General features: G+C 42.5%; 3 protein-coding genes across 3 annotated transcripts; 2 read left to right on the forward strand and 1 right to left on the reverse strand.

Moving 5' to 3' along the window:
• Positions 1-2,285: 2,285 nt before the first annotated feature.
• Positions 2,286-7,439, reverse strand: RpL38 (ribosomal protein L38). Its single transcript, XM_068775764.1, has 5 exons — positions 7,357-7,439; positions 7,175-7,202; positions 7,032-7,092; positions 4,675-4,797; positions 2,286-2,348 (listed from the first exon to the last, which is right to left on the reverse strand). Exons 2-5 carry the CDS (start codon positions 7,175-7,177, stop codon positions 2,323-2,325), a joined length of 213 nt encoding a protein of 70 aa, XP_068631865.1. The 5' UTR covers positions 7,178-7,202; positions 7,357-7,439; the 3' UTR covers positions 2,286-2,322.
• Positions 7,440-7,990: 551 nt separating this feature from the next.
• Positions 7,991-14,587, forward strand: Sirt7 (sirtuin 7). Its single transcript, XM_068775627.1, has 4 exons — positions 7,991-8,512; positions 10,196-10,293; positions 10,446-11,340; positions 12,806-14,587. The coding sequence occupies exons 1-4, from the start codon at positions 8,282-8,284 to the stop codon at positions 13,868-13,870; spliced, it is 2,289 nt and encodes a 762-aa protein (XP_068631728.1). The 5' UTR covers positions 7,991-8,281; the 3' UTR covers positions 13,871-14,587.
• A 1,246-nt stretch (positions 14,588-15,833) lies between these two features.
• On the forward strand, positions 15,834-19,038 carry LOC137932382 (uncharacterized). The gene is made up of 4 exons (XM_068775988.1): positions 15,834-15,922; positions 17,401-17,631; positions 17,694-17,929; positions 18,863-19,038. The coding sequence occupies exons 2-4, from the start codon at positions 17,444-17,446 to the stop codon at positions 19,036-19,038; spliced, it is 600 nt and encodes a 199-aa protein (XP_068632089.1). The 5' UTR covers positions 15,834-15,922; positions 17,401-17,443.
• Positions 19,039-25,284: the final 6,246 nt, after the last annotated feature.

The following is a 25,284-nucleotide window of genomic DNA, read 5'->3' on the forward strand; positions in this document are numbered from 1 at the left end:
CTGCGATGGCACGGAAGGCCTCTTGCGGATAGACGAGAACCGAAGATATGAAGAGAAAGAAGGAGTAAACTTAGCTACGGGCCCATGACCAGCGCTTGGATTTGGGCCTGGCTCTCAAAAGGAATTAAAAGAACTCAGTGATTGTCTTTCCATAGGTAGTCCTAATTTAAACTAGATCTTTCCAGGGAGAGCAGTATGGTGATTTTAACCCATGGAGATAGCGCACCGTAAGTTGTGGATACGGTGCGCACAGCAGCACCGGCGTGGACCGTTCCGCGGGATTTTAATAGTGTATATATGGTAACGGTTCGGACGGCAGGTCACCCCACTGAAATCGGGCCTGAAGCTGCTTGACTTTAAATAGGTTCGATGAGAACCGAAGTTCCGACAGCAAGGCACAGAGCAAGGGGTTTCGTTGTATTACTATTTATTTGTTATCACAGCTGAAACAATTACAGGACATTATAATAGTGTTTATATGGGGCTTGAAGATGTCTAAGTTCTCTGGGTTCTCTCGTTCACGCGGCTCATTGCTACCTGCACAGGACAAGAACAACGTGGGGTATCCTTCCGCTTTAACCCGGCGACAATTAGGCGCGAATGGTTTCACTGTATATTACTGGAATATATTTTCGTTGCCAAGTCACCACCTGCCACTTTCAATTCACCTAATCCTGCTGTCATCCTAACGTCATAAGACTGTAGTTCAGATTTTAAAATGTATACTTCTATTGAAACGGTTTAATTGCACTCCGTCGGCGACGTGTCCTGATCAATAATACACTATACATTTATCCAGAAAAGAATTCAGAGTATTAAAAAATAATAACTTATTTTATCATTTTGTTACACATCGCATATATAAGTAAGATGCAATTTTCATAATCTTACAACGTGAAAGTGAATTCAGTGTAGTTATTGTAAATGAACCTTTATAACTTAAATCCATACAAACTGCGTAAGAGTAGAAATGTATAGTCAGAAATAAAACAAAATACGTAAAAGCACACAGTTGCTTATTATATATTGCGCAAAGGCATAGTAGTGTGTTTATCTGAGGCACGTTTATAAGAAAAGCTATATTGCAGAGCGCCATACATTTAAATGTATTTAAAATTTATGAAAATGCTGCATATGAAACGCAGAATTGAGACTTCACGATCGGCATTAGACCGCATTCATAGGAATGTGGAGCGGCCGCGGCGGCAATGCATTTGCATAACAAGGACACGACGTCGCCCGCCGGCAGTCGCCGCGCAAATGAAATTAACATAAAAAGCGGCGCTTGCCCCCCCCCCCCCCCCCGCAAACTAAGCACCTAAAATAGCAAAGCCCAGAAGTCTGATATTCAGGTGTTGTATTGCGCAGGTCGCCGGCTGCCGGCAGAGGAAAATATCAATCATATGAGACGACACTAAACTGTATTCCGGCAGACGCAAGCCCGGTCATTGCGTTTGTTGACCCGCCAGACTCCGTGCCCAAGGCCACGAGAGCATCGTGATTCGTGCGGAATGAAGACCTGCATGTGGATCTGGGGCTGCAAATTACAGTCCAGTTCTTTTAACGGACGTCCATCCATTAGTTCGAATCCGCCGTCGCACACCAGGGTCAAGTTCCACCCAAATACAAAACTTTCCGCCGAACCTCAAGACCACGCTGGTTAACATTCATGGTGAGACATGCTCCAAACATTATATACAGAAGCATTGCTGGAATTTATGCCACTTCTCCGAGCGCTGTAATGCATTAGATGACAACCCAAGCAAAGTGCTGCTACCGGAGGTGCTTGCACCGTCTCTTTACGGAGCATCCACTTTAAAGAGCTCGGCGGCCCGCAATCCGTTAATGAAATAATAGTAAAATGTCCCAAGAAAAATTAAGTATAGACGATTTAACATAGTCCCCTTACAATGAAACATCGTTAAATAAAAACAATCTGACCAGCAAATATCTACTTGCTATCGACACTACATAGACAGTGGATCCCTCAGACATTACTTTTATTGCAAAAGGCACATCCGCCTAGTTTAAAAAAGTATAGTTATGTAGTTATGGCAGTAAAAATAATGTGCCCAACCACAAACAAGAGTGATCAGCCTGTATCCAAGTAGGTCCATGGATTCCAGCAGCAAAAGACATCACCGTCACACCAACAACTAAGTATCCTACAAATACCATATGTGCTGCACCTGTGTTTATCAAAAATAATAATGTGCATATAGAAATGACTTATTCCTTAGCAAGTCATCAATCAGTGGTGTATTGGGGGACAAATGAAACCAATGTTACTTTTTATAGTTTTATTTCAATAACCTAATCGCCTCACTTAACCTCCTTAACTTGCAGACCTGGAACAAAACAGACAATTTTCAATTAGGAGAGCAATAATAATAATGTTGGTATTCGCTGTGTGGTTGCAATACATTTTGAACTTGTAAAAACCTGAGTCGCAGTCTCAAAGCTTCGCTACCTTGCACTGACTTGTTCAATTCGTCACTCTATATATACAAATGTGGGACAAATACATTTATTCTTTTCCTGAATCTTAAAAGTGCTAAAAAAATATTTTAAAAAATATAAACAGGTAGTGTATATATCACACAAATTATAGTGAAAAATATTGACTTATTGCTTATGTTATTTTATTTATAGTTTATATAATGTTTATTTAATGTTACATATATTTTACATAACAGATACAAAATTTTATTTTGAGTAGTTTTAATTTAAATTCAATTAATAAATGTATAAATTAACATGCGTTTTTACTTTAAGTTTTTTACACTAAACTTCACTACAGTTAGAAATTTACAGAAAATCAATATCAGGTAAGTCTACCCAACACGGAAAAACATGGCAAGGGGTCTACGACACAAAAAAGTTTGGAGAACTCTGATCTAAATAAACACGAGTTATTGTTCATGCGCAGAATAGTAGCCTTTTATGTCATCTATCACTATTTGTTATATTCAATACATATCAATCATCTAGTACTGCTGATACTCGGCAGCCAAAAATTAGCCATAAAATGCACACTTCCTAAACCAAGGACTTTCTCAAAGACTTAAAAGGAAATGATGAAAATACACAACTGAAGTAGTAACAATGGATGTTCACCTTGTGGTCAACAATTCATCATCATGTCAACTAATAGACACCACCACTGCAAGACATAGGCTTCTCCCACAGATTGTCACAATGAACAGTCATGTGCTTGCTTGTATCAATCAATTTTATGCAAACTTAACTATTCTAATTGGTACAATTGGGGGAACACAAAAAAGGTAATTTTTTTTATCTTTAGAACTAGTATTATATACCCTCTTAAGAAATAACATACTTTAAGAATTTCACACTTTTCAAGTGCGGTGACAGGTTTTGTGGTTCTTTTAAGAATTTGCTGACATTGAGTGTTCCAATTGTTTCTGATAAAAACTTTGTTGGATGCTGTGTGTGGTGACTGGTTCATTTAACTATTTGTTTTCAATATTGTGCTGATATAAAATGAGTGATTTACCAGCAACTACAGTGGCTAGGGCAGTAACCATGATCATGGTCGCACATACCTACCGTTCAGTTGGTTGTGCATTGGGTGTATCAACATTGATGGGTCATTGTATTGATTGATGCTACAGGAAAACTGGATCTTATGTGCGGAAGCGAAGGCAAGGCAGAATTCAGTCCATCAGTGACATAGATGACCATTTTATCGTCTTGCAGACCCGAAATTGATTGCAAGAAGTCCATAACATAAATGTAAGCGAACATACAGAAAGGAGACAACTAACTTCACCCAGGCCAAGATGTTATGTGCTAGCAAAAGCTCCAAAACTCAAGACTGCACATTGTGTGGCAAGACTAGGATTTGCTCACAAGCATCAAAACTGGACAACTGAGATGAGTCCTATTTTATTCACTGATGACAGCCATATCTGTGTTAATTTCGCAGATGAACGCGAAAGGATGCAGAGATATCGAGAAGAACGAATTAACCAAACTGACTTTACTGAAAATGTGTCATATGGCAGAGGGCCAGCAATGGTATTGGGTGGCAAGTTGTGTGATCTGTGAAAATTGTTTACTTACTCCACAACAGTATGTAACAGACATTTTAGAATGCCATGGTATGCCTTTTGCTCCATTCTTATTACTTTAATGAGGTTGGTATTACTACAATGAACTGGCCAGCAAAGCCGCCTGACTTGAATCCTATAGAACATGCCTGGGACATTCTGGGAAGAACAGTTCACTAGTGACATCCAGCTCCCAGGAAAGTTCATGAATTAAAATTCACATTGGTGGAAGAATGGGACAATTTGCCTCAAGAATTAATCAACAACATTATTTTTAATATGGGCAATTGTATGTAACTAATAAAGGCTCACAGGGGCAATACACAATATTGATTTCATTTTTTGTGTACATTTTAAAATTAAACTGATAATAACTGAGGAAAAATTCATTGAATGTCTTTTCATAATTTTAGCACAACTTTTCAAAAATAAATAAATATGTAAAAAAATAGCTTTTTTTGTGTTCCCCTAATTGTGCCAGTGTGTGTATGTCATTGACCAACAATTATTCAGCAGTATACTTAAGAAAACATCAGTATGAGCAATAATCTACTATTGATTAGTATACATAGCTATGATATGTTGTGAGTTGCATGTGTACCTGGTGGTAAGCTCTGCTTTAACTTTTCCGCCTTCTCCTTGTCCGTGATGACGAGGGTGTACAGGAAGCGTGAGCAGCGCACCTTGAACTTAACATTCTCTGTGTTCTTCTTTATCTTTACAGCTGAAACATAAAACAACACTGTGATAGTGATGTGACATCTAAATGTTATTTATAAAAACTTGAACCCCTCTATTATAGATGGTTTTCACAAAATATACCATACAGCTTGTTGTTTATTTTATTGATTATATTTGTAACACGTTTGGCCAGACAAAGTTGTAATAGTTGTAGAAACAATCTGTTAAACAAAATATTTTAGGACTAGTTATGTTTCAACAATAAGACTTCTTTTTATGCATTGAACTTATTAAGAGTCGATTCTGGGCCTATTTCTAATGGAGGGCAATTCGCCCTGACTTAATTTTAGTAGCCTTTCTGTATCGTTTTTCTCATACAGGATGTCAGATGTTTACACCATCTTCCAGACACTACTTGCCAAAAGGAAGTCTAAGAAATACCTTTTATCTCTTGCTTAGCTCATGCATTATTCAGCAATAAGCCATCTGCTATTTATAACTAATTCACATATGAATTAAAAATTAATTGTAGAAAATTAATTACTTGCTAACATTTCAAATTAGGTTAACGCGATTCGCTTCGAAGTACCAGCTAGTAAATATGAAAAGATTCAACTTTTGTAATTTGCCAATGTGATATTTTTCAAAGCAACCGCCGATATAAAGCCCTGGCTTCCGAACGCAAGTATCGCAAAACGTGCGTGTTTCTCGCCTTTTACCGGGGGTTTTCCTGTCGGAACATACCGCCGCAATCTTTTTTAGTTCCTGAACACATTATATGTAGATATATTGCATATTGATGAGCACGATCGACAACCCTCATTTTTTTTGTGTAATTTACAGCTACCACTGGCTACAACACATTTATTGTACCGCCACCGCCGCGTCTCCTTGCTGTAACTTGTCGGAGACTTGCGGTATCGCTGGTGGTTAGGAAAGTCACTACCCATTTGCTTTTCCATGCAGGGACTAACGTATTATTTTTCTTATACACTACGATACTTTTTGTTATTATGGGCTTCTTAATTTGAGGTGGCAGGTATTTTCGATTTGGTTATGTGTGTTCGATTTGGTGGCAGGTATTTTCTGTTCCTGTTAAATGGATTTTCAATTTGAAGAGTTCATCCGCAAGCGGAATACTTGTCAAATGGCTAGCTTTCTGTTAATCTCAATTTTTGAAGAGTGATCTTTCGAGACGTGATCATGCCGCCACAGTGGCAGCACCAACCGCAAAGGGTTAAGATGGTATATGTAGGTAAATAGATTTATTGTTCATCTGATATTTTTTTCCTATTTTTTTATTTGTTATTCTGTGATTGCCTGTCAATGTAATTGCAATTGTCTGTGAAATTGTGTTTTATTTATATGTAATGTTGTGAAATTGTTGACAAACAATTTTAGTAAATAAAATAAAATGCATCATTATGTACTATCCAGCACCCTTTCATTTAATTTTCTGTATAATAATGAGTTGTTTATATTGTAAGCTTTTAAATGGGCTATGCAATTGTTCCATTCAGACATGCCATGCACAAAGGGATAAGACACTTCAACCCAAGTTCATAAGCACAGATACATTATTTTCCAATTTTCAGATCATATATTAACTTTCTCTTCCAGTATAAGAGGCCTGGTATTTAAAAATATCTTTGATTTTCATTTCATGTTTGACTAGTTATGCGCTTGAATCATGTTAAACCATCAGATTCTTTTAAAGCACACCATTATGTGATATAAAATATCAACAAATATCATAAACTTTATTTATGTTTATGATAAATTTTGGTTGACATTATAGTATATTTAGGAAATGATGTCTGCAATTTCTCAATAATTGTTTTTCTGTAAGAATTTCAGTGTGAGATTTCAGCACTAACTTTTAATAAAACACATATAATATATATGAAGAAACATTAACAATACTCTAATAAAAGCTGGATGTGAATCTACATTCAAACAATGCAACCAACATGACCAAAAAGTTTGCCCGTGCAGTTCACAATATCAAGAAACTATAAGCTAGCAAATCTCAAAGTGAAGAAAGCTCAAAGTAACGGAGGACTACAGGAGAAACGAACGAGACTTCTGCTAACGACATTTCATCGCAAAGGCATATATATCTTCCAACAAACCATTATAACCTCTTAAAAATTTGCAGCAGTCTCACCAGCCCTGTCATATTTTGTGCATGTTTTTATCGTGTCTTTATTTTGCGATATTTAGATTAAAATGCTGATTCAGAAAAAAGTAGGAAATAGAATAAAGAGGCTTACTTACATTTTGCGTCTTTCCTGCGGGCCTTCAATAAGAAGTCTTTAATGTCTTTGATTTCACGCGGCTGTAATAATAACAATTTAATATTTAAACTAACATGTAAACTTAAAAACAAAAAAACAAATGGAAAAATATAAACATCTTACCATCTTGTATATTTTGCGTGCAGCAAAGCTGAAAAAGAAAACTATGGTTAAAAATACGATACGCAGCGAGTCTCACCGGGTTCAAACTTACAAACTATATCACAAAACGCAAAAAAAACTTTAGTTTTAGGTTCGATTACGAACGATATTTAAATTAAATCAAGAAACGCAACTACACTCACCTTTCAGACTTTGCAAAAGAAATTGTCAATGTCAAACAAACTGTCAAACTTAATTGCTTATGGTGAACTATAGCTAATGTAGCCATAAGGAGACTAATAGTTAAAAACAAACACATTCACCATATGATAGTATAATGTAATGTTTTATAAAATATGTCAACTGTTGGTTGTTTAAGAAAACTTAAAACCAATTCAAATAATTTCAATGGTTAATTAAAAGAATCAATTGAATAAAGAATATAATAATTTTTATTACTATACCATGTAATGTCGGATCTAACTTGTCTCTTTTCTATACTAGTAATAATTCCTTATTTCCAAAATTATTTCATAATTTAATTTAGGCATTTTAAATCTGTCTTTTAAATAATCCACAAAATTTATGTTATTGTCTTATTATTACTTCTTGGAAAGTACTTCCTAAACTCTATAAAATATGGCACGAAATTGTATGTATTAATTTTTTAATAATAAAGAAGTATTAGGTCTTGTCAATGCATGGACATGTAAACATTATTATAGTTCTCTACATAGTGTAAGTAAACATGTTCATTTTCAAATAAACTACTAATCTAGTTGGGCGCTATTACGTTTCTTTTGTCATGGACCGAACTAAATGTATATTAAATAAAACTTTAAATCTGCATTAACTTTTCGATGTTCTTTATTCACCGCTGTATAAACCAATACCTAAAAGTGTTTACTATTCACTCTCGCATCCATTAATATCAATTTGTGGCCTGACAACATCCACGATGCGTCGAATGGAGGGTTGACACTTTGACAGATACACAGAATAAATATAAAATACAATAATATACAGGTGCCGTGACACAGAGTTGCGTTCGTTATACAATAATCAATCTCCGGCGCGAGGACGAGAGCGGAATGCGGTGGCAGAGCGAAGCTGGATAAAGGCAGAATCATGGGCGGTGGCGTGCGGAGCAGCGCCCGGCTGAGCGGCGGTGCGGGGCGGCCGGCTCCGCGAGCGGCCGCAGCTCGCTCGGCCGCCGCCGACGCCGCCGCGCGCGCTGCTGCTGCGGAGCGCCGCGCGCGAGCTGCTGAGCGCGCCCGCGAGGTGGAGGACAGCCCGCGCGTGCTGCGGGCCAAGTGCCGCCGCCTAGCGCGCGCCGTGCGCGATGCCAAGCACCTGGTGGTAGGCTTTTGTTCTTGTATTGTGCAATCCGTCGGCTTTAAAAGATAATAACAAGAGGAGCTGTGTTTGTTCATAGACAGCTCGGCGCTGTTCCAATCTCCAGCAAAGTAAAGTACTCCTCCACTATACACGTGACTGCTTGGTGTCTATTTCTTTGTTATGCACCTGCTTTAATATTTTTCTTCACTCTACTTTATGGCCGTCATACAGTACAAGTCCATCTCCTTTAAAGACTAAAATTGTTATGTCCTAGAAGTCATTGTAATTATTTAGTGTTTTTCAGTATATGTGTATTCATAATACTCCGATAGCCATGTGTAAAATATGAATGTCAGTTTTCTGTGTCTCTGGATATAGTTATTTAGTACAAATGAAAGTAGCAGGGTATTTTACTTTGAAAGATTAAAGCAAAGTAACAAGTGGCACTTGCTAAGAAGCATTGATCATGAGGACGGGGCAGTCGGCAATGCAAACAAAGTTGCGTATTGATGACAACAAATTTACATTCTGCTATTTGTAAGATAGGCAAAGTTCATTACACTGAGATTCCTTTTATTAAAAGTTATACAGGACTCTATTCCCATTGTTTAACTTTTTAAGAGTTGATTCGGGGACTCTGTAAGTCTAAGCTAGTACTCCAGTGAGCAGCATTTCCCCTGGAGCTTAACTCTGAATTGCCTCTATTGTCCATTGTCCTTCTTGTTCTTTTGTTGCTTTTCTTGGAAAGGATGATGGATGTTAACTGTTTTGCAGACAACTTACTCATCAATGAGAAGTCTAAGAAATAGATATTCTCTTTTGCTTAGCTTGTGCATTATTCTGCAACAAGCAGTCCTGTGTTTATAACTAGATATATTTTTTATTCTAGTTTGTAGTTGTTGTTGTTGTTAATATTTGTATAAAATGTCTCTACTGATGAATCATTCTCTTGAACACTTCCATTTTCTCTCACTAACTTGAAACAAAGAAATATCCTTAGGATATTTATTTAATTTCTTTTCATCTTCAATACATAAAGTAAGTTTTAGATGCAACCCTTATCTTTTTCACATTACTGTGGCTGGGTTATTGTTGCATGTCTGTAGTACACAATAAAGAATATCTCCTACAATTTCCTGTATATTATTAGCTTATGTACCTGAAGTGTACACGGTTGGTTTGCAAATTGTTTGACTTCCTTTGCACACGCAAAGAATATCACAATGCTGCCTTTTATAACCAACCCCCTAGATCGTGATGCCAGTCCATCCTCCCACATGCAATTCAGCTTAACATTGTAACCTTTTGCATGTAACAATTACCTGAACCAAAATTTTGAAATGTGACATTTCTGTTGGTATATGTATGAAATGACTGTTTAATTTTTAAGTTGTCTGCAAGTTAATGTGTAACCATGTAGAAAATGTTTTGTTATATAGAATAGAATTGAATTGGTGTGTGTGGACTGAATTGGTGTGTGTGGATGATGAAAACATTTTAATTCAGTTTGTTATTTGCCTTCACAGTTTAGTTTGCTGAAGTAAAATATAGGTAAACACAACTCTGAAATGAATTTTGGAAATGGTGATATTATCTCAAAAAATACAAATTACTCTTATTTTACGATTTATTTTGATGAATTGGTCTGAGTGACAAGCACCGTTTGCTTCATGATGTCGGGTGTGTAGCGCGCTATGTCGGCAGGTGTACACGGGCGCCGGCATCAGCACGGCGGCCGACATCCCCGACTACCGCGGCCCGCACGGCGTCTGGACGCGGCTGCAGCGCGGCGAGACCGTCGGGTGAGCCTCTGCGCACTCCGCATCTTGCGCCGCACACGTCGGCACCGTTGCCGGGTCCACCGGGAACGCTGGCGGTCGCTTTATTGCTAGTATTTATATGTTACATTCGAGCTCGGCAGACAGTGAGACGGTTGGCGTGCGTTGTGTCGCAGGCGCGTGGAGGTGGCGCGCGCGCAGCCCACGTTTACGCACATGGCGCTGACTGCGCTGTGGGCGAGCGGCGCGCTCAAGTTCGTGGTGTCGCAGAACTGCGACGGGCTGCACCTGCGCGCCGGCTTGCCGCGGCGCGCGCTGGCCGAGCTGCACGGCGACATGTTCGCCGAGCAGTGCGCCGCGTGCCGCCGCGTGTACCTGCGCGCCTTCGACACCACGGAACGCACGGCGCGCCACGCGCACGCCACGCGCCGCCTGTGCCACGCGTGCGGGCGCGAGCTGCGCGATACCATCGTGCACTTCGGCGAGCGTGGCCGTGCAGCCTGGCCGCTAAACTGGGCGGGCGCGCTGCGCCACGCCGCCGCCGCCGACGTCGTGCTGTGCCTGGGCTCCAGCCTCAAGGTGCTGCGCCGCTACCCCACGCTGTGGCGCATGCAGCGGGCGCCGCACGCGCGCCCCGCGCTCTACATCGTTAACCTGCAGTGGACGCCCAAGGACGCCGTTGCCGCGCTCAAAATCAACGCGCGCTGCGACGCCGTCATGGCCGCCGTGGCGCGCCGCCTGCGCCTGCGCGTGCCGCGCTACAGCCCGCGCCGCGACCCGCTGCTGGCGCACGCCGTGCCGCTCGCGCCGCTCGAGGCGCACACCACGCGCCGCGCGCCTCTCGACCCGCCACCGCTCGGGCCCGACTCGGACTCGGACGCCTGCTACTCGCTGCCCGCGGACGACGACGACGATACCTCCTCCTCCGGCTCCTCCGCCTGCTCTTCGACCAGCTCCGACGAGGACGACCGTCTCCCGTTGGGGCGGCTGGCGGAGCGCCTGCGAGCCGTGCGCGACCCGCCGCCACCGGCGCGCAACGAACTCTTTGTGGACCATTTCCGGTCATTTCAGGTATCCCGTTTTTATCCCAAAAATAACGATATTTTATAACTAGTGCAACGACGATTATAAAAATAAATATATCATTCAGGAAAGGACAAACCACTGTGGGAGAAAATTATTTTTTTTTTACCTTTAGCTATAACGACGGAGTAAAAAAAAAACACAAAAGCCTAATTGTTTTTGTAGAGTTTAAAAGAACTCGGTAAATTGATTGCATACATTTCCAATGCTTTTTGAAAATCAACTAAACCAGATGACACAAGATTGGTCTGTCGAATTCTCTAGCTTCCTCTATCATCCAATATTTTATGAAATATTAGTTTAGTCGCAGTGCAATAAAGCGAAGGATGCACAATGAAGCCCCCATGACTTTGTTGTCTTAACTATCCCATCTGCACTTTTTGATGCGCACCGACAGCCCCGACTGGCTCTTTCGCGTAATTCGTCCGTTACGTTTGTTTGCGGCGGTCTTCTTTGTGTAGGATATTTTAGCGGTCGCCGCATATCACTTAGTGGCCATGTCGGCTTTTGTGCAAGAATGTTTGCGGCATACATTGCTTTTCTTGTTTCGTCAAATGAAGGCTTTTGGACGTCATCGTTTTCTGATAAACAACAAATAGATTTGTTCTAATTGATAGGTTGTTAATTAGAAAATATGGCTCTCGACAATTTTAATATCAACGACTGAGCACTCTGATGACCATAAGAAATGTAACAAAGAGAAATTGCAGGAGTCATTGGCACATGTCCCAACTCAAACTCGACAGCAATCATCAGAAGTATTACATATGTCACAATAAACGATCACCTGACTAAAAGAGCGTTAGAGAAGGTGGAAAACGTGTCTTAAATTTTGATAGAACTTCAAATAGAAAATTGCAACGACATTTTTGTAATGCTTTGAAGTACGGTAAACCGGTAATACTTAACAATATTAACAATACATTATTAATTGAACCCACACGTCAATTGAAAGTTTCCTCTTCACATAGCGAAACCAGTTAAATTGTTTAAATGGGTCACCTTGCCGCATCGGCCATCAGTTTTTTGCATAAATCTCACTGGCAGTACTTCAGCAATTTCAAGGAAGTTTGAAAAGGGCTCGACGAGTGGTTTGTCGTAAGAGACGTGTTGTATTTCTGGCGCGATGTTCGTAAATCATCTGAAAAACGACAGTCAAGTGTTAAATAAAATATGTATGTTTTTTTTTAATTTTGAAATTAATGTCTCATACTTAAACCTCGAATAGTGTTCTGATCATAAAGGTAGAGCTACGGTGTTCCGTTCTAAGGTATCCAATAGGATAATAAAGGAGAGCACGCGGTTAGATTCCGCAACAGTTGCAAGTCGCGTCCGCGCAATTTGCTATTGACTGTTGATTGAGTCACTGCCTCCAGCTTTCGGATCAGTTGGTCCATTAGTAGCAACTGCACTCCAATGTGAGCGTTACGAGCTGTTGTCCGTCCTGTTGCAGGTGAGCATGCGCTCGTGCGAGGCCACCATCTTGCTGCGCGCCGAGCACGCGCCCTCCGTACTGCCGCCGCCCGAGCCCCCGCCCCGCCCAAACTCGCGCAACTCCCCCACACCTGTCACCACTAACGGAGATCGAGCACCCGTCGTCGCACCGAGCCCACCCGCCTCCAACGCAAACTGTCCGCACGCGTGTGGCGTTCCAAAGCCTTGCGCCCTGCTGGAGTCGCGCGGTGCCACCAGCGACCTGCGCCGCTTCCGCATCCAGCGCGTTGCCGGCGCGCCGCGCGCACTGCACAACGGGCACGCGTCGCCCCACGCGACACACGCGTCGCACCACAGCTTTAACGGATCGTCGGAGACTGATGTCAAAGAGGAGATCACCGCCGGCAACGGAGCTTGGCCCGGCAGCTCCACGCTGCGGCGACTGCTAGAGTGCACGCCGTCCGAAGATGACGACAAGGACCTCGCTGTGCTGCCGGCACCGGACAAGCTCGAGGACTTCTCTCCAAAGTCCGAACCGAAGACTGGCGTGCAGAATGTTAAGGACGCGGACGATTTGTTTGTCACTAAGAAATGCAAAGTGCAACTACCATTCGAAGACTGTAAAGACTTTAGTGAAGTTAAAAATGAGTCGGGTGGGCGCTGCAAGAGGCTGGTGCCGTGCGCGGCGGCGGGTGGTGTTGCGGGTGCGGGGCCTGCGTGCGCCGGTGCGGCGGAGCGCGAGGAGCTGTGCGCGGCGGAGGCGGCGGCGGCGGCGTTCATCCGGCGCGCGGTGCTCGTGTGCCGTGCGTCGCTATACCCCGGTCTGCATACCATCGTGGGAGGCACGCGCGGCTGCGCCTGGTGCTCGCGGCGTTACGGCGCACGCCGCTGCCTGTGGTACGGCGCGCCGCCTGAGGCCGGAGCCGTGCGCGCCGTGCGTCGCCTGCGCGGCCGCCGCTACCTGTGCGCGTGCTGCCCCGCGCCGCTCACAGCTCCCGCAGCCGCCTCCGCCCCAGCGCCGCTGCCCGACGACGCGGGCTGGTACGGCAAAGGCTACCGCAAGGGCCGCCGCCGCCGCCGGTAGCCGCCGCGCGCCTGCGCTACCCACTGCTCCACTCTTTTATAACTTTTTACTCTTACAACTGTTATACGTTTAAGGAACAAGTGGAATGTGTGCATGTGTGAACAGTGAATAGCATTATGTGTGTGTGCGCCAGCCACGAGGAACGTGTATGAACCCCGGCCTCGTGCCTGCAAGTGTTGCTCGTGTACTCTCGAATAAGGACAGCCCGCTGGACGTCCCGGAGCCCACGCGCTCCGCAGCCGCACCGGACGATCTGACGCTGTCGGTCGGCTGACGACGATTTCATTTTGTATGCATTTAACGTTAAAGGTGATTGACACTGCCTCCGCCAGCAGCTGAATTAGTACAATGTAATTAAGTATTTATTTGTACGCTCTGCGCCGGGCCCGCGCCGCGCGACACTGTCTCCTGAACAAGCCATTGCTAGTGTCCGTTTGGCGGCCGCGTGGTATCGCCCCGGAACACGAGGCGTTATCTGCGCCGGCACTCGGCGCTGTTCAGTTAATTGTAACGATAAGTAAATCAGTGAAACATCGCTTGTGGTTTTATTTCTGTTGCTGCTGTTGACCGGCCAATACACGGCCAGAATATGATCGCGCCCCCGGCGCGTGCGCTGCCGTGGTGGCGCGGCTTGACATGGACATGTAGGTCAAGAAGTAAATTCTAGACAAGCACAATATGATAGATATTAGTTTCTATTGAGTTCTCCATAATGAAATTATTTAACTTTACAAAAACTAACAACAGCGCACCAAACACATACAGGTCCTGCTTTTTTTTTTCAATTCTCAGATGTCTGAGGCAGCAGAGAATTTCACTAGCAAGTGTTAAACACTTTTTATACTTTACTTTAAATCAATAAAAAATTTTGTTTCTAGTAATTTGTAAATTATTGGGAAATTGTTCCGAATCGACTGGCGGATTTATATAGTATTTAGATCACAGGTCCCCAGATTTATTTTCTCATAGGCCAGTTTAAAATTTTACTGGTTTTGGCGGTCCCTCTGTGTGGTGGTCTCTGTCCATCTGTATATTTTTACCATATTCCCAAAAATCAGCTAAAGTGAAAAGATTGGGTCTAACTAAGGATGTTGCTTTGTGGCGTCGATGTTCCGACAGAAAGTACAAAGTAGTACAAAGAGTAACTTTTATAAGTGACAAACTCTCTTAAATTATCTGTCTACCCTTATAAGTGATATCAAGCCAACATTTTAGTTCTTCCATATCAAAAGCAGATCCATTTCCATGGACCACCGCTTACAAATTATGTACACTTTTTTGTTACGCTTACCTAAACCCCCGCTGAGTCTCCCGTGGGCCCCTAAAGACCACACGGATCACTTTGGAAAGTAAGGCTTTCCATGGACGAGACGATTATTTGACGGTCAATAACACGACGCGCCGCTCGCCGAACTTTCAAAGTGAACCTTGTTTTTGTTTATTTGTAGGGATGACGTTATTGTGACTTTATTAACACACTATTCGTGTGTACATTCTGTACGTGTACAATAACAGTGTAGTTAAATTAGGAGCCAATTATAAGTCAACACTTATATGAATACATGTATTGGATTACAAAAAGAAAGTAAAGTCAATTTATGGAAGCTGTTGAAAAGTATTAAGGTTAGTCCTCTCACCGAATGCTCGGTGGTCGGTAAGGATCTCTGTCATGTACAATGTAACTGCGTTGCTTATAATTGGTGAACGTATCGGGTACATATATCAATGAATTATATCGGAGGGTCCCGTTGAGTTCGTTTATAAAGAACCCTTACAAAGGTAACAAACTTAAATCCACCGTTATTAGGCGGCCGTTGGTTCGAAGCGATAAAATTCTGAATGAGTATGAACTGGAGCAACGCTGCGCGTGACTAATAATACCTCCGCCGCCGCAAGGAGAAGGGGGACGGGAGCGGGCGCTTCCTCCCGCAGGCGCCTCCCGCCATTTGTTTACACTGGAGCGCCGCGAGCGCGCGTCGCGTACGCACTCGCCTCCATAAAATAATTTCGGGAGCTTCGCGTGGCGCACGCCCCGGTGGTGATCAGCAACACGTGAGTACAGTGTAAACCGTTTGGTTGACCTGCGTTCGCGTCGTCCAGAATTTCCGAATTGAGCTCTATAAACTTCATCACACGTCACTTCCGAAACGATAATGTCTGATTGATCCAGGCCGCGTCTAGTTCACCGCGAACACGTTCTTTGTTATTAATTCGATCTTCAAGCAATGATTTATCACCATTTGATCTTGTCAAAACACCCGACGGGCGGCGGTGCACGTAGCTTGTTTATGTTTTTAAGGCCACGAATAAGCTAGCAATGGGACCCCAACAAATATTATTTTTGTAATTGTCTTATAAAAAGCAAAATTGTTTTTATACATAATAAGAAACTAATGTCGCGCGCTAACGTTTCCTTTGATGAGATAAGTCTGTAGAGATTGTGTTTGCGTGTTGTAGTCCATTACAAACGTTTGCCTTTTATTTTCTCTTTGTTTCTTGTAAGTTTTGGCAAGTCGAGTGGAATGCTCAGACAGTATTTTCACAAATGCTCCTACGAGAGCAGTTTCTCCAACTTTGCTCCTACTCCGACGTTGTCACACCAGGTATCGGTGTACAGTGCATAAAATTGCTTGGGATACTTCTCCCGAAGTGACTTTACAGCATCACTTAGAGTTGTATTTTCGATTTTGCCTTGCGCATGTCCGCATATATTATTCTGTATTGTGCTGCGTTTTTTTAATGTCGGTAAAGCAGTGGCTGTTTAACCTTGACAACTGATGGCGCTGTTGATTATGGTGTTACGATGGCGTCCATTGCGGTCGCCGGTCGGTAAAGCAATAGAGTTTTTGTAATGTCATAGTGATAAAAAATACAGGAGAGTAAATTTTTAAAAGGAATCGATAATTTAAATACAATATAAATAAATTTATAGTTTAAATGTCGTTGCTCTGCTTTCAGAACAACGCATTGTTTTTATTTTTAACATATACCTACATGGTCGAGAGAAATTGTCTTCTATATTTAAATTTTATTTGTACGGTTTAATACATACAGTACATAATTTGAGATGATGATGATTAGATATTTTATATCTGTGGCTCTTCAACTTTATCTGTCGATGGTATATAATGCTTTGATTACTTTTGTATTTTTATAATGTTTCTATATCATATTTATAAGATGTACGGTAAAATAATAAAAATGTCTGGTATTTTTTAGTTATGTTAGCTATGTTAGGTAGCTTTTTAGTTATGTTATAACCACCAAAAATAGACGAATTATATCGTAATGTACGTCAGTATAAAACTACCGAGAGTCAACGTCTACGTGCCGCGGAACCGGACAGCTCGCGAGCGGGGCTCGGATGCGCGCTCGTGTTTCAGAACGAGGATCGCTGTACTTTCGGATAAAATTATTTCCATTGTTCAGTTCAGTTGTGGCACCAGTATCCCACGATGTCGGCCACAGCTTACAGGAAAATATATATGTAATGTTACATTTACATGGACACTATCATTTAACAATAACAGGTCAGGCACTTCGTATAGCTACAAGGTCGCGTGTACCGGGGCGATGCTGATGCGGCGGTGGGGCCGGCGGGCGCGGTGGTGCGTGTGGGTGCTGGCGGCGGCGGCGGCGGCGCTGCTGGTGCGCGTGCCGCAGGAGGCGCGCGGCGCGGCGCAGTTCCCGCGCACGACGCCGCACGCGCTGGCGCACGCACTGGCCGACTTCTCCGCGCACCCACGCCTGGATCCGCACATGTGAGTGCCGCGCCGCTGGCCCGCCCGGCCGAGTGGCGCCGCTGACCTGCTCTCCCTTGCAGCGGCGCCTGGACGGTGGAGGAGGAGGCGGGCAACTACACGTGGTGGCGCTACGCCGTACGCTATGCATGCGGCGCGCGTTGTGAGGGCCGCGCCGTGTTGCAGCACGAGGTGGGCGCGCCGCCGGGGGCCGGGGGCCGGAGGAGCCCGCGCCACGGGCCCGCCGATGAGCACCGCCTACTCCTCGCGGACTCGCGCTGCACACGCCTGCCGCTACTGCCCTGGCCTTGGTTTTGCGGTACTTTTTCAACTCTGACATTTAAATTCAAAATGACTTTACTCAACTAGACATTTCCATGCTCTACGACGGATAAAAACTGCGTGTAAATGCACTTTTGAACGGTCGATTATTTTAGCGTTATAGAGCAGTACGCTTTCATTGGCGTTGAACGCTGATGTACTGAAGAGAGCCGACCAGAAACACAACAGTTGCTCTATTACAATAGTTTCACAAAGTTTGACGTGTACCTTATAATATCAACTATATAAATGAGTCAGATGATATCATAAGATATCTTCTGGAAATTCATTATAGGATAAGTTAACCTTTTGAAAACGAAATTTTGCCGATAAGAGTTTACTTTTATTTTTAACCTTTACGACTAATCTGTCGCTATTTTATATTTGAGCATTTTTATCTTGGTGCATAAATAAAAAGTAGTTAAATGTGTTTTGGGAAGAAACCAGATCTAGATCTAGTTCTAGATCACCAATTTCTTTCAAATCATTTCTCAGGAAATTTTTAGTAATCAAGTTTAAATTCTCCGTAAAAATCTTGTTTGTAAACATAATTTGAACTAATTCCGACAACACTGCTAATATACGTGCGGAGCCTTGAGGACGTTCATCAAATAAATCCTATTGACTCTCTGTTTCATTTGACAGCCAATACGGCTTTCTTGCTCGCTTGCTAATAACTAACTTGCTTTGTTGCTTCTTACATCGCTTATTTGAACCAAAACCCCGGCAGAGTCTTATAATACGTGCGGCGATACTGAATCCGCGTGCCGTGACATCATCTGTTAGTGCACGCCGGCACCGCGGCGCTGAACGTATCGTGCTGGCCGCGTAAACTAACATTGATCATAAAGCGAAACCGACTTAGCGAGGTGCGTCTTGTTCGACGCGTCGCGAATTATTTGAAATAACGAGTCGGTGCGTGAGCTTGCAGACGACACGGAGGTGGAGACGAGCATAGAGGCGGGCGCGGGGGGCGGCGCGGGGGGCGGCGCGCGGCTGCGGGAGCGCGCGCGCGGCTCGTGCGGCGCGCTGCACGCGCTGCTGGGCCGCTGCGACCTGCGCGAGCGCCGGGCGCGCTGGCTGCGCGCGCTGCAAGAACACTTCTAACGAGCGCAGCGGGCGGCCACGAGCACTGTTGTAACATTCAATATGACTGTTTTTAATAAACGCAGTGCTTATGTTTTTGCACGTTACGTGGTTTAACTGACAACATCTACAATTCAAAAAGCCGTGTCCTGTTTTGTATGGAAAAGTCTCGTGCAAATGAAACTTCGTAATATGCTGAGAACTTTAGACAGTCTGTTTTGTATACAAAAGCTTGAAGCATTCTTAAGATATCTACAATAACAAATATGTTCAGCAGTCTGCTCTTGTTACGGCCACTACATCTTTTTCTTTTTTTGTGAATTAATTTGTTAATATGTGTTAAACTGCACGTAGTCCTTTTTCCTAAAAAAATAAGGAAAGTATGTACTCCGAACTGTCAAGATATGTTTAGTAATAAATATCTTCGTCATTTTGCTATTTCGAATTTGTAACAACAATTAAAATACATCGCAGTAGAGAGCGTCAAGTTATAGTTGCGCAAATCATGTCACATGAACATTGCCAGTCATTAATTATTGTTATTATTTATACATAATCACACAACTCCAAAACGCCGCAACATCCGCACACTATAATATAGATTTATTAGGAGTACCTGATAACCGATACGATTTTTACACGCTCGAGTATATTTTGACATTTATCCAATAACAGTGCTGCCGGCCGCAAAAATAACCGAATATCGCTATTGTTGTTCCGCTTATATCGAAGTTCTATCAAGAACAATAAACAAAAAGTTTGTGTAGTGTGTGTTCATAATTGTGACCTCAGAATACAAGGTGTATTTAATACATTTCATTTTGAATTATTGATTTTCAATATTTTTAAAAAAAAGAATAATTCAATAGTTCGGTCTTTAATGTGTTTAGTATTATTGACAAATTAAAACTATTTTCGTACTATCGTATATATCTAAACGTATATATCGTATATATCTAAATCTTTTAGTAAATTGTCAACACAAGTAACTCTGTGTAACTTTTTGTGTTTAGTTAAACGGCAACAAGCAGCATTTGGAGAGTTGCTTGTCGCTGTTGTGTCGCTGACTACATACGAAACTTACACAATAACGTCTACTTCTTGTTGCACATGTTTATTCTGAAATTTTGATGAGCGGTCTGATCGAAGGAGAGGGCCACCAATCTATGGCTCAGCAAACACAGCTGGGCTGGATAATTTCTGGCAATGTGAAGACTTACAACTGTCACGTGCTCATAAATTCTGGGAGATAGAAGACATCAAGGGTGATGGATAGGACAAAATGACGTTATAGGAAGCGTACTGTGAGAATTTGTTTAGTACAACTAACCAACGCTTAGACCGCGGAAAGTATGAAGTTAAAATACCGATGAAAGAAATAGACCCGAGCATTAGCTCAATTCATGCAGTTAGAGAAAAGATTGAACAAAGATGCAAAGCTATCTGACAGTTACGTTCAATTTATGGATAAATATTTGGAAGTAGGCCACACGAAGGAGAGTGACACTGACATGCCACCATCATGTTGTTTACCTCATCGTGGTGTGTTGAAACATGATTCATTGACAACCAAACTTAGGGTTCAACGCGTCCCAGAAAACTGACAGGTTATCGCCTAAATGACTCGATGGAGTGTGGATACAAATTGCAGCAGGATTTATTTACATTATTTATAGGTTGGAGACTACAAATATGTGTTTATTGCTGACTGTGAAAAGATATATAGAATGATTTTATTAAATGAAGACGATCAGAAGTTGCAAAAATAATGCGGAGAGAGACAAAGGTGGAAAGATGAAATTCTTTCAGCGGGCTATGAAAGAATTTCATCTTTCCACCGTGACGTGTGGGATAAAAGCTGCCCCATTAGTTGCTTTGCAAACATTGCAACAGCTCGCAAAAGATGACGCTGACAAGCGCCCGTTAGCTGCTGATGTCATAGCTAACGAGATGTACGCTGATGACGATTTGTGCGGTAGAAACAGCATGGAGAAGGCGAAGGAAGTCCAAAACCAGCTTATCAATATCATGCAGGGAGCTGGACTTGTACTTCGAAAGTGGACGAGCAATAAACCAACCTAACTAGAATTTACTTGTTTAATTTGTTTACCACCAATATACAACTTTTATTAACATTTTAAACTTGACTATTTTAGTAATTATTTATTATTAACGGTGTTACTGTAAATTGCAAGTTAAAGTTCCATTAATCGGTCGCGTTCACCAGCTAGGTGTCGTCTCACGCACCGACGCATACTCTTTGTGTCAATTGCGTTCACCAGCTACGTGTCGTCTCACGCGCCGGGGCCAATTAGAACTTACGTTATAAATTCACGTCTTGGTCCTTTTCATTCTCTGTATATCATTTAATTCACGCCACAACCTTTTTATCCCCTCGCCCCCGAAGGGGTAAGTGTTGAACAAATATTATAAAGACATTAATATTAAGTAGCGTTTAGCTATAAGTTTGAGCTCAACATTTTGTCTGTGTCCATAGTTCCATCATTATGTATTCGTTATTACTGTTCAATTTGTTTATTTGCTTATGTCTCCTATTTTTTGTTAAACATGCTTTACATTTTGTAACTCCGTTCTGATAGTGAAAAATCTCATTAACTGCTTTTGGCTTCTTCCTTTCCTTCGTCGCAAGCCATCTCGGGGTTTACTGTCAGCGGAGCCAATTGTACATGTATTTGTATATGTATATCTGTGACATTTAATCAAGGGTGGGTGGGCGCAAGGTAGGTAAGTAGGTTTTTTTTCGAAGAGGTTTAAAAATACGTTTACGTGTCATAGGGCCTGATGGTGGTGCCCCGTATGTCGGACTCGATACAGGCATCAATACCGACTGAATACAATCCTCTTTCTTCGGTATCCCTGGTCCCCGCGGAATGGCCGCTAGGCATTACTTCGCGGAAGAGATTTAGCACTAGCTTTCTCTGACTGGCTGTTCAGGCCAGCTTCCTCCGTTCCTGCTCTATTTTTCGCAAGTCCTTCAGCACGGTCGTACAGTACGCGCTCTTAAGTTCCGAGGCCGGAGGTGAGAATAGCATTGTAGCTATCAGGGTTTCAGGATAGATTTTGTAATTGTGCGTTTTTCTAACATTTTGTTTTATGTCGGATTATAGGTTATTTCACTATTTGGTTTGATTGAACGTTTAGAAGAACGGCCAGCAAGTGTAGTAGGTAGGTAGGTAGGTAGGTAGGTAGGTAGGTAGGTAGGTAGGTAGGTAGGTAGGTAGGTAGGTAGGTAGGTAGGTAGGTAGGTAGGTAGGTAGGTAGGTAGGTAGGTAGGTAGGTAGGTAGGTAGGTAGGTAGGTAGGTAGGTAGGTAGGTAGGTAGGTAGGTAGGTAGGTAGGTAGGTAGGTAGGTAGGTAGGTAGGTAGGTAGGTAGGTAGGTAGGTAGGTAGGTAGGTAGGTAGGTAGGTAGGTTAGGTTAGGTTAGGTTAGGTTAGGTTAGGTTAGGTTAGGTTAGGTTAGGTTAGGTTAGGTTAGGTTAGGTTAGGTTAGGTTAGGTTAGGTTAGGTTAGGTTAGGTTAGGTTAGGTTAGGTTAGGTTAGGTTAGGTTAGGTTAGGTTAGGTTAGGTTAGGTTAGGTTAGGTTAGGTTAGGTTAGGTTAGGTTAGGTTAGGTTAGGTTAGGTTAGGTTAGGTTAGGTTAGGTTAGGTTAGGTTAGGTTAGGTTAGGTTAGGTTAGGTTAGGTTAGGTTAGGTTAGGTTAGGTTAGGTTAGGTTAGGTTAGGTTAGGTTAGGTTAGGTTAGGTTAGGTTAGGTTAGGTTAGGTTAGGTTAGGTTAGGTTAGGTTAGGTTAGGTTAGGTTAGGTTAGGTTAGGTTAGGTTAGGTTAGGTTAGGTTAGGTTAGGTTAGGTTAGGTTAGGTTAGGTTAGGTTAGGTTAGGTTAGGTTAGGTTAGGTTAGGTTAGGTTAGGTTAGGTTAGGTTAGGTTAGGTTAGGTTAGGTTAGGTTAGGTTAGGTTAGGTTAGGTTAGGTTAGGTTAGGTTAGGTTAGGTTAGGTTAGGTTAGGTTAGGTTAGGTTAGGTTAGGTTAGGTTAGGTTAGGTTAGGTTAGGTTAGGTTAGGTTAGGTTAGGTTAGGTTAGGTTAGGTTAGGTTAGGTTAGGTTAGGTTAGGTTAGGTTAGGTTAGGTTAGGTTAGGTTAGGTTAGGTTAGGTTAGGTTAGGTTAGGTTAGGTTAGGTTAGGTTAGGTTAGGTTAGGTTAGGTTAGGTTAGGTTAGGTTAGGTTAGGTTAGGTTAGGTTAGGTTAGGTTAGGTTAGGTTAGGTTAGGTTAGGTTAGGTTAGGTTAGGTTAGGTTAGGTTAGGTTAGGTTAGGTTAGGTTAGGTTAGGTTAGGTTAGGTTAGGTTAGGTTAGGTTAGGTTAGGTTAGGTTAGGTTAGGTTAGGTTAGGTTAGGTTAGGTTAGGTTAGGTTAGGTTAGGTTAGGTTAGGTTAGGTTAGGTTAGGTTAGGTTAGGTTAGGTTAGGTTAGGTTAGGTTAGGTTAGGTTAGGTTAGGTTAGGTTAGGTTAGGTTAGGTTAGGTTAGGTTAGGTTAGGTTAGGTTAGGTTAGGTTAGGTTAGGTTAGGTTAGGTTAGGTTAGGTTAGGTTAGGTTAGGTTAGGTTAGGTTAGGTTAGGTTAGGTTAGGTTAGGTTAGGTTAGGTTAGGTTAGGTTAGGTTAGGTTAGGTTAGGTTAGGTTAGGTTAGGTTAGGTTAGGTTAGGTTAGGTTAGGTTAGGTTAGGTTAGGTTAGGTTAGGTTAGGTTAGGTTAGGTTAGGTTAGGTTAGGTTAGGTTAGGTTAGGTTAGGTTAGGTTAGGTTAGGTTAGGTTAGGTTAGGTTAGGTTAGGTTAGGTTAGGTTAGGTTAGGTTAGGTTAGGTTAGGTTAGGTTAGGTTAGGTTAGGTTAGGTTAGGTTAGGTTAGGTTAGGTTAGGTTAGGTTAGGTTAGGTTAGGTTAGGTTAGGTTAGGTTAGGTTAGGTTAGGTTAGGTTAGGTTAGGTTAGGTTAGGTTAGGTTAGGTTAGGTTAGGTTAGGTTAGGTTAGGTTAGGTTAGGTTAGGTTAGGTTAGGTTAGGTTAGGTTAGGTTAGGTTAGGTTAGGTTAGGTTAGGTTAGGTTAGGTTAGGTTAGGTTAGGTTAGGTTAGGTTAGGTTAGGTTAGGTTAGGTTAGGTTAGGTTAGGTTAGGTTAGGTTAGGTTAGGTTAGGTTAGGTTAGGTTAGGTTAGGTTAGGTTAGGTTAGGTTAGGTTAGGTTAGGTTAGGTTAGGTTAGGTTAGGTTAGGTTAGGTTAGGTTAGGTTAGGTTAGGTTAGGTTAGGTTAGGTTAGGTTAGGTTAGGTTAGGTTAGGTTAGGTTAGGTTAGGTTAGGTTTTTTTTTTTTTTTTTTTTTTTTTTTTTTTTTTATGACCCCCGCTATTGGGGGTCTCTCGTACCCCTATCTTTTTGTGGGACAGGGTCTTTTGTTACAGTAATTTTTTCACATATATTTTTTTTATTTTCATACTCATCAGTCTTTCATCACATATTCTTTTAGTCTGTCTTTCATGCTATATTTCTTTCTTTTGTGCCCTTCTATACTACTCTTCTTTCATCCCTTTTTTTATTTTGTATATCTTATTTTCTAGGTATCACATATTTGCACATTTATTATTTATTTTATAACAGTCTTTTATCTTATACCTAGGTTTTATTTATTTCTATAATCTTTTTAACTATTGTTTTACAATAATATACAAAATCCTGCCTAGTAGCTTTATCGCCTATCAGGGAGGGTATCGTGTCTTCTTTGACCTGAACACCAGACCGGCACTCGAAGTCGAGCCGGAGTCCCCCGAATGCGGGACACCGGGCCACAAGGTGGATCACGGTCTGGTCCACGCCCGGTTCACAGAAGCACGAGGGGTCCTCCTTGAGCTTGAACCTGTGAAGGTACTCAGAGAACCCCCCGTGCCCCGTGAAGAGCTGAACCAAGACCGTGTCCACCTCGATGCTGCGGAGCACGCGGTGGGCTGAGACGGCGTCCGGGAAGAACATCCTCGTCACCGAAGCCGTCGTTCCTTCTACATACCTCCTGTTCCATTCGTCAAGCGACTGCTGTCTCAGTTGCCTCTTGACGAATGAAACAGGGCATCTCTCATATTCCGGTCGTCTTTTACTCTTCAGGGCCGCTTCCTTGGCCAGCTGGTCCGCCCTCTCATTCCCCTCCATCCCCGCGTGCGCTTTCACCCAAAACAACCTTACATCCTTCCCTTTTTCTCTCACTTTCATAACATTATCCTTCACTC

Source organism: Battus philenor, unplaced genomic scaffold (assembly GCF_028537555.1).
Source record: "Battus philenor isolate CCGP_79_NKW_IND1 unplaced genomic scaffold, ilBatPhil1.0.hap1 SCAF_9, whole genome shotgun sequence".
Classification (NCBI taxonomy): domain Eukaryota; kingdom Metazoa; phylum Arthropoda; class Insecta; order Lepidoptera; family Papilionidae; genus Battus; species Battus philenor.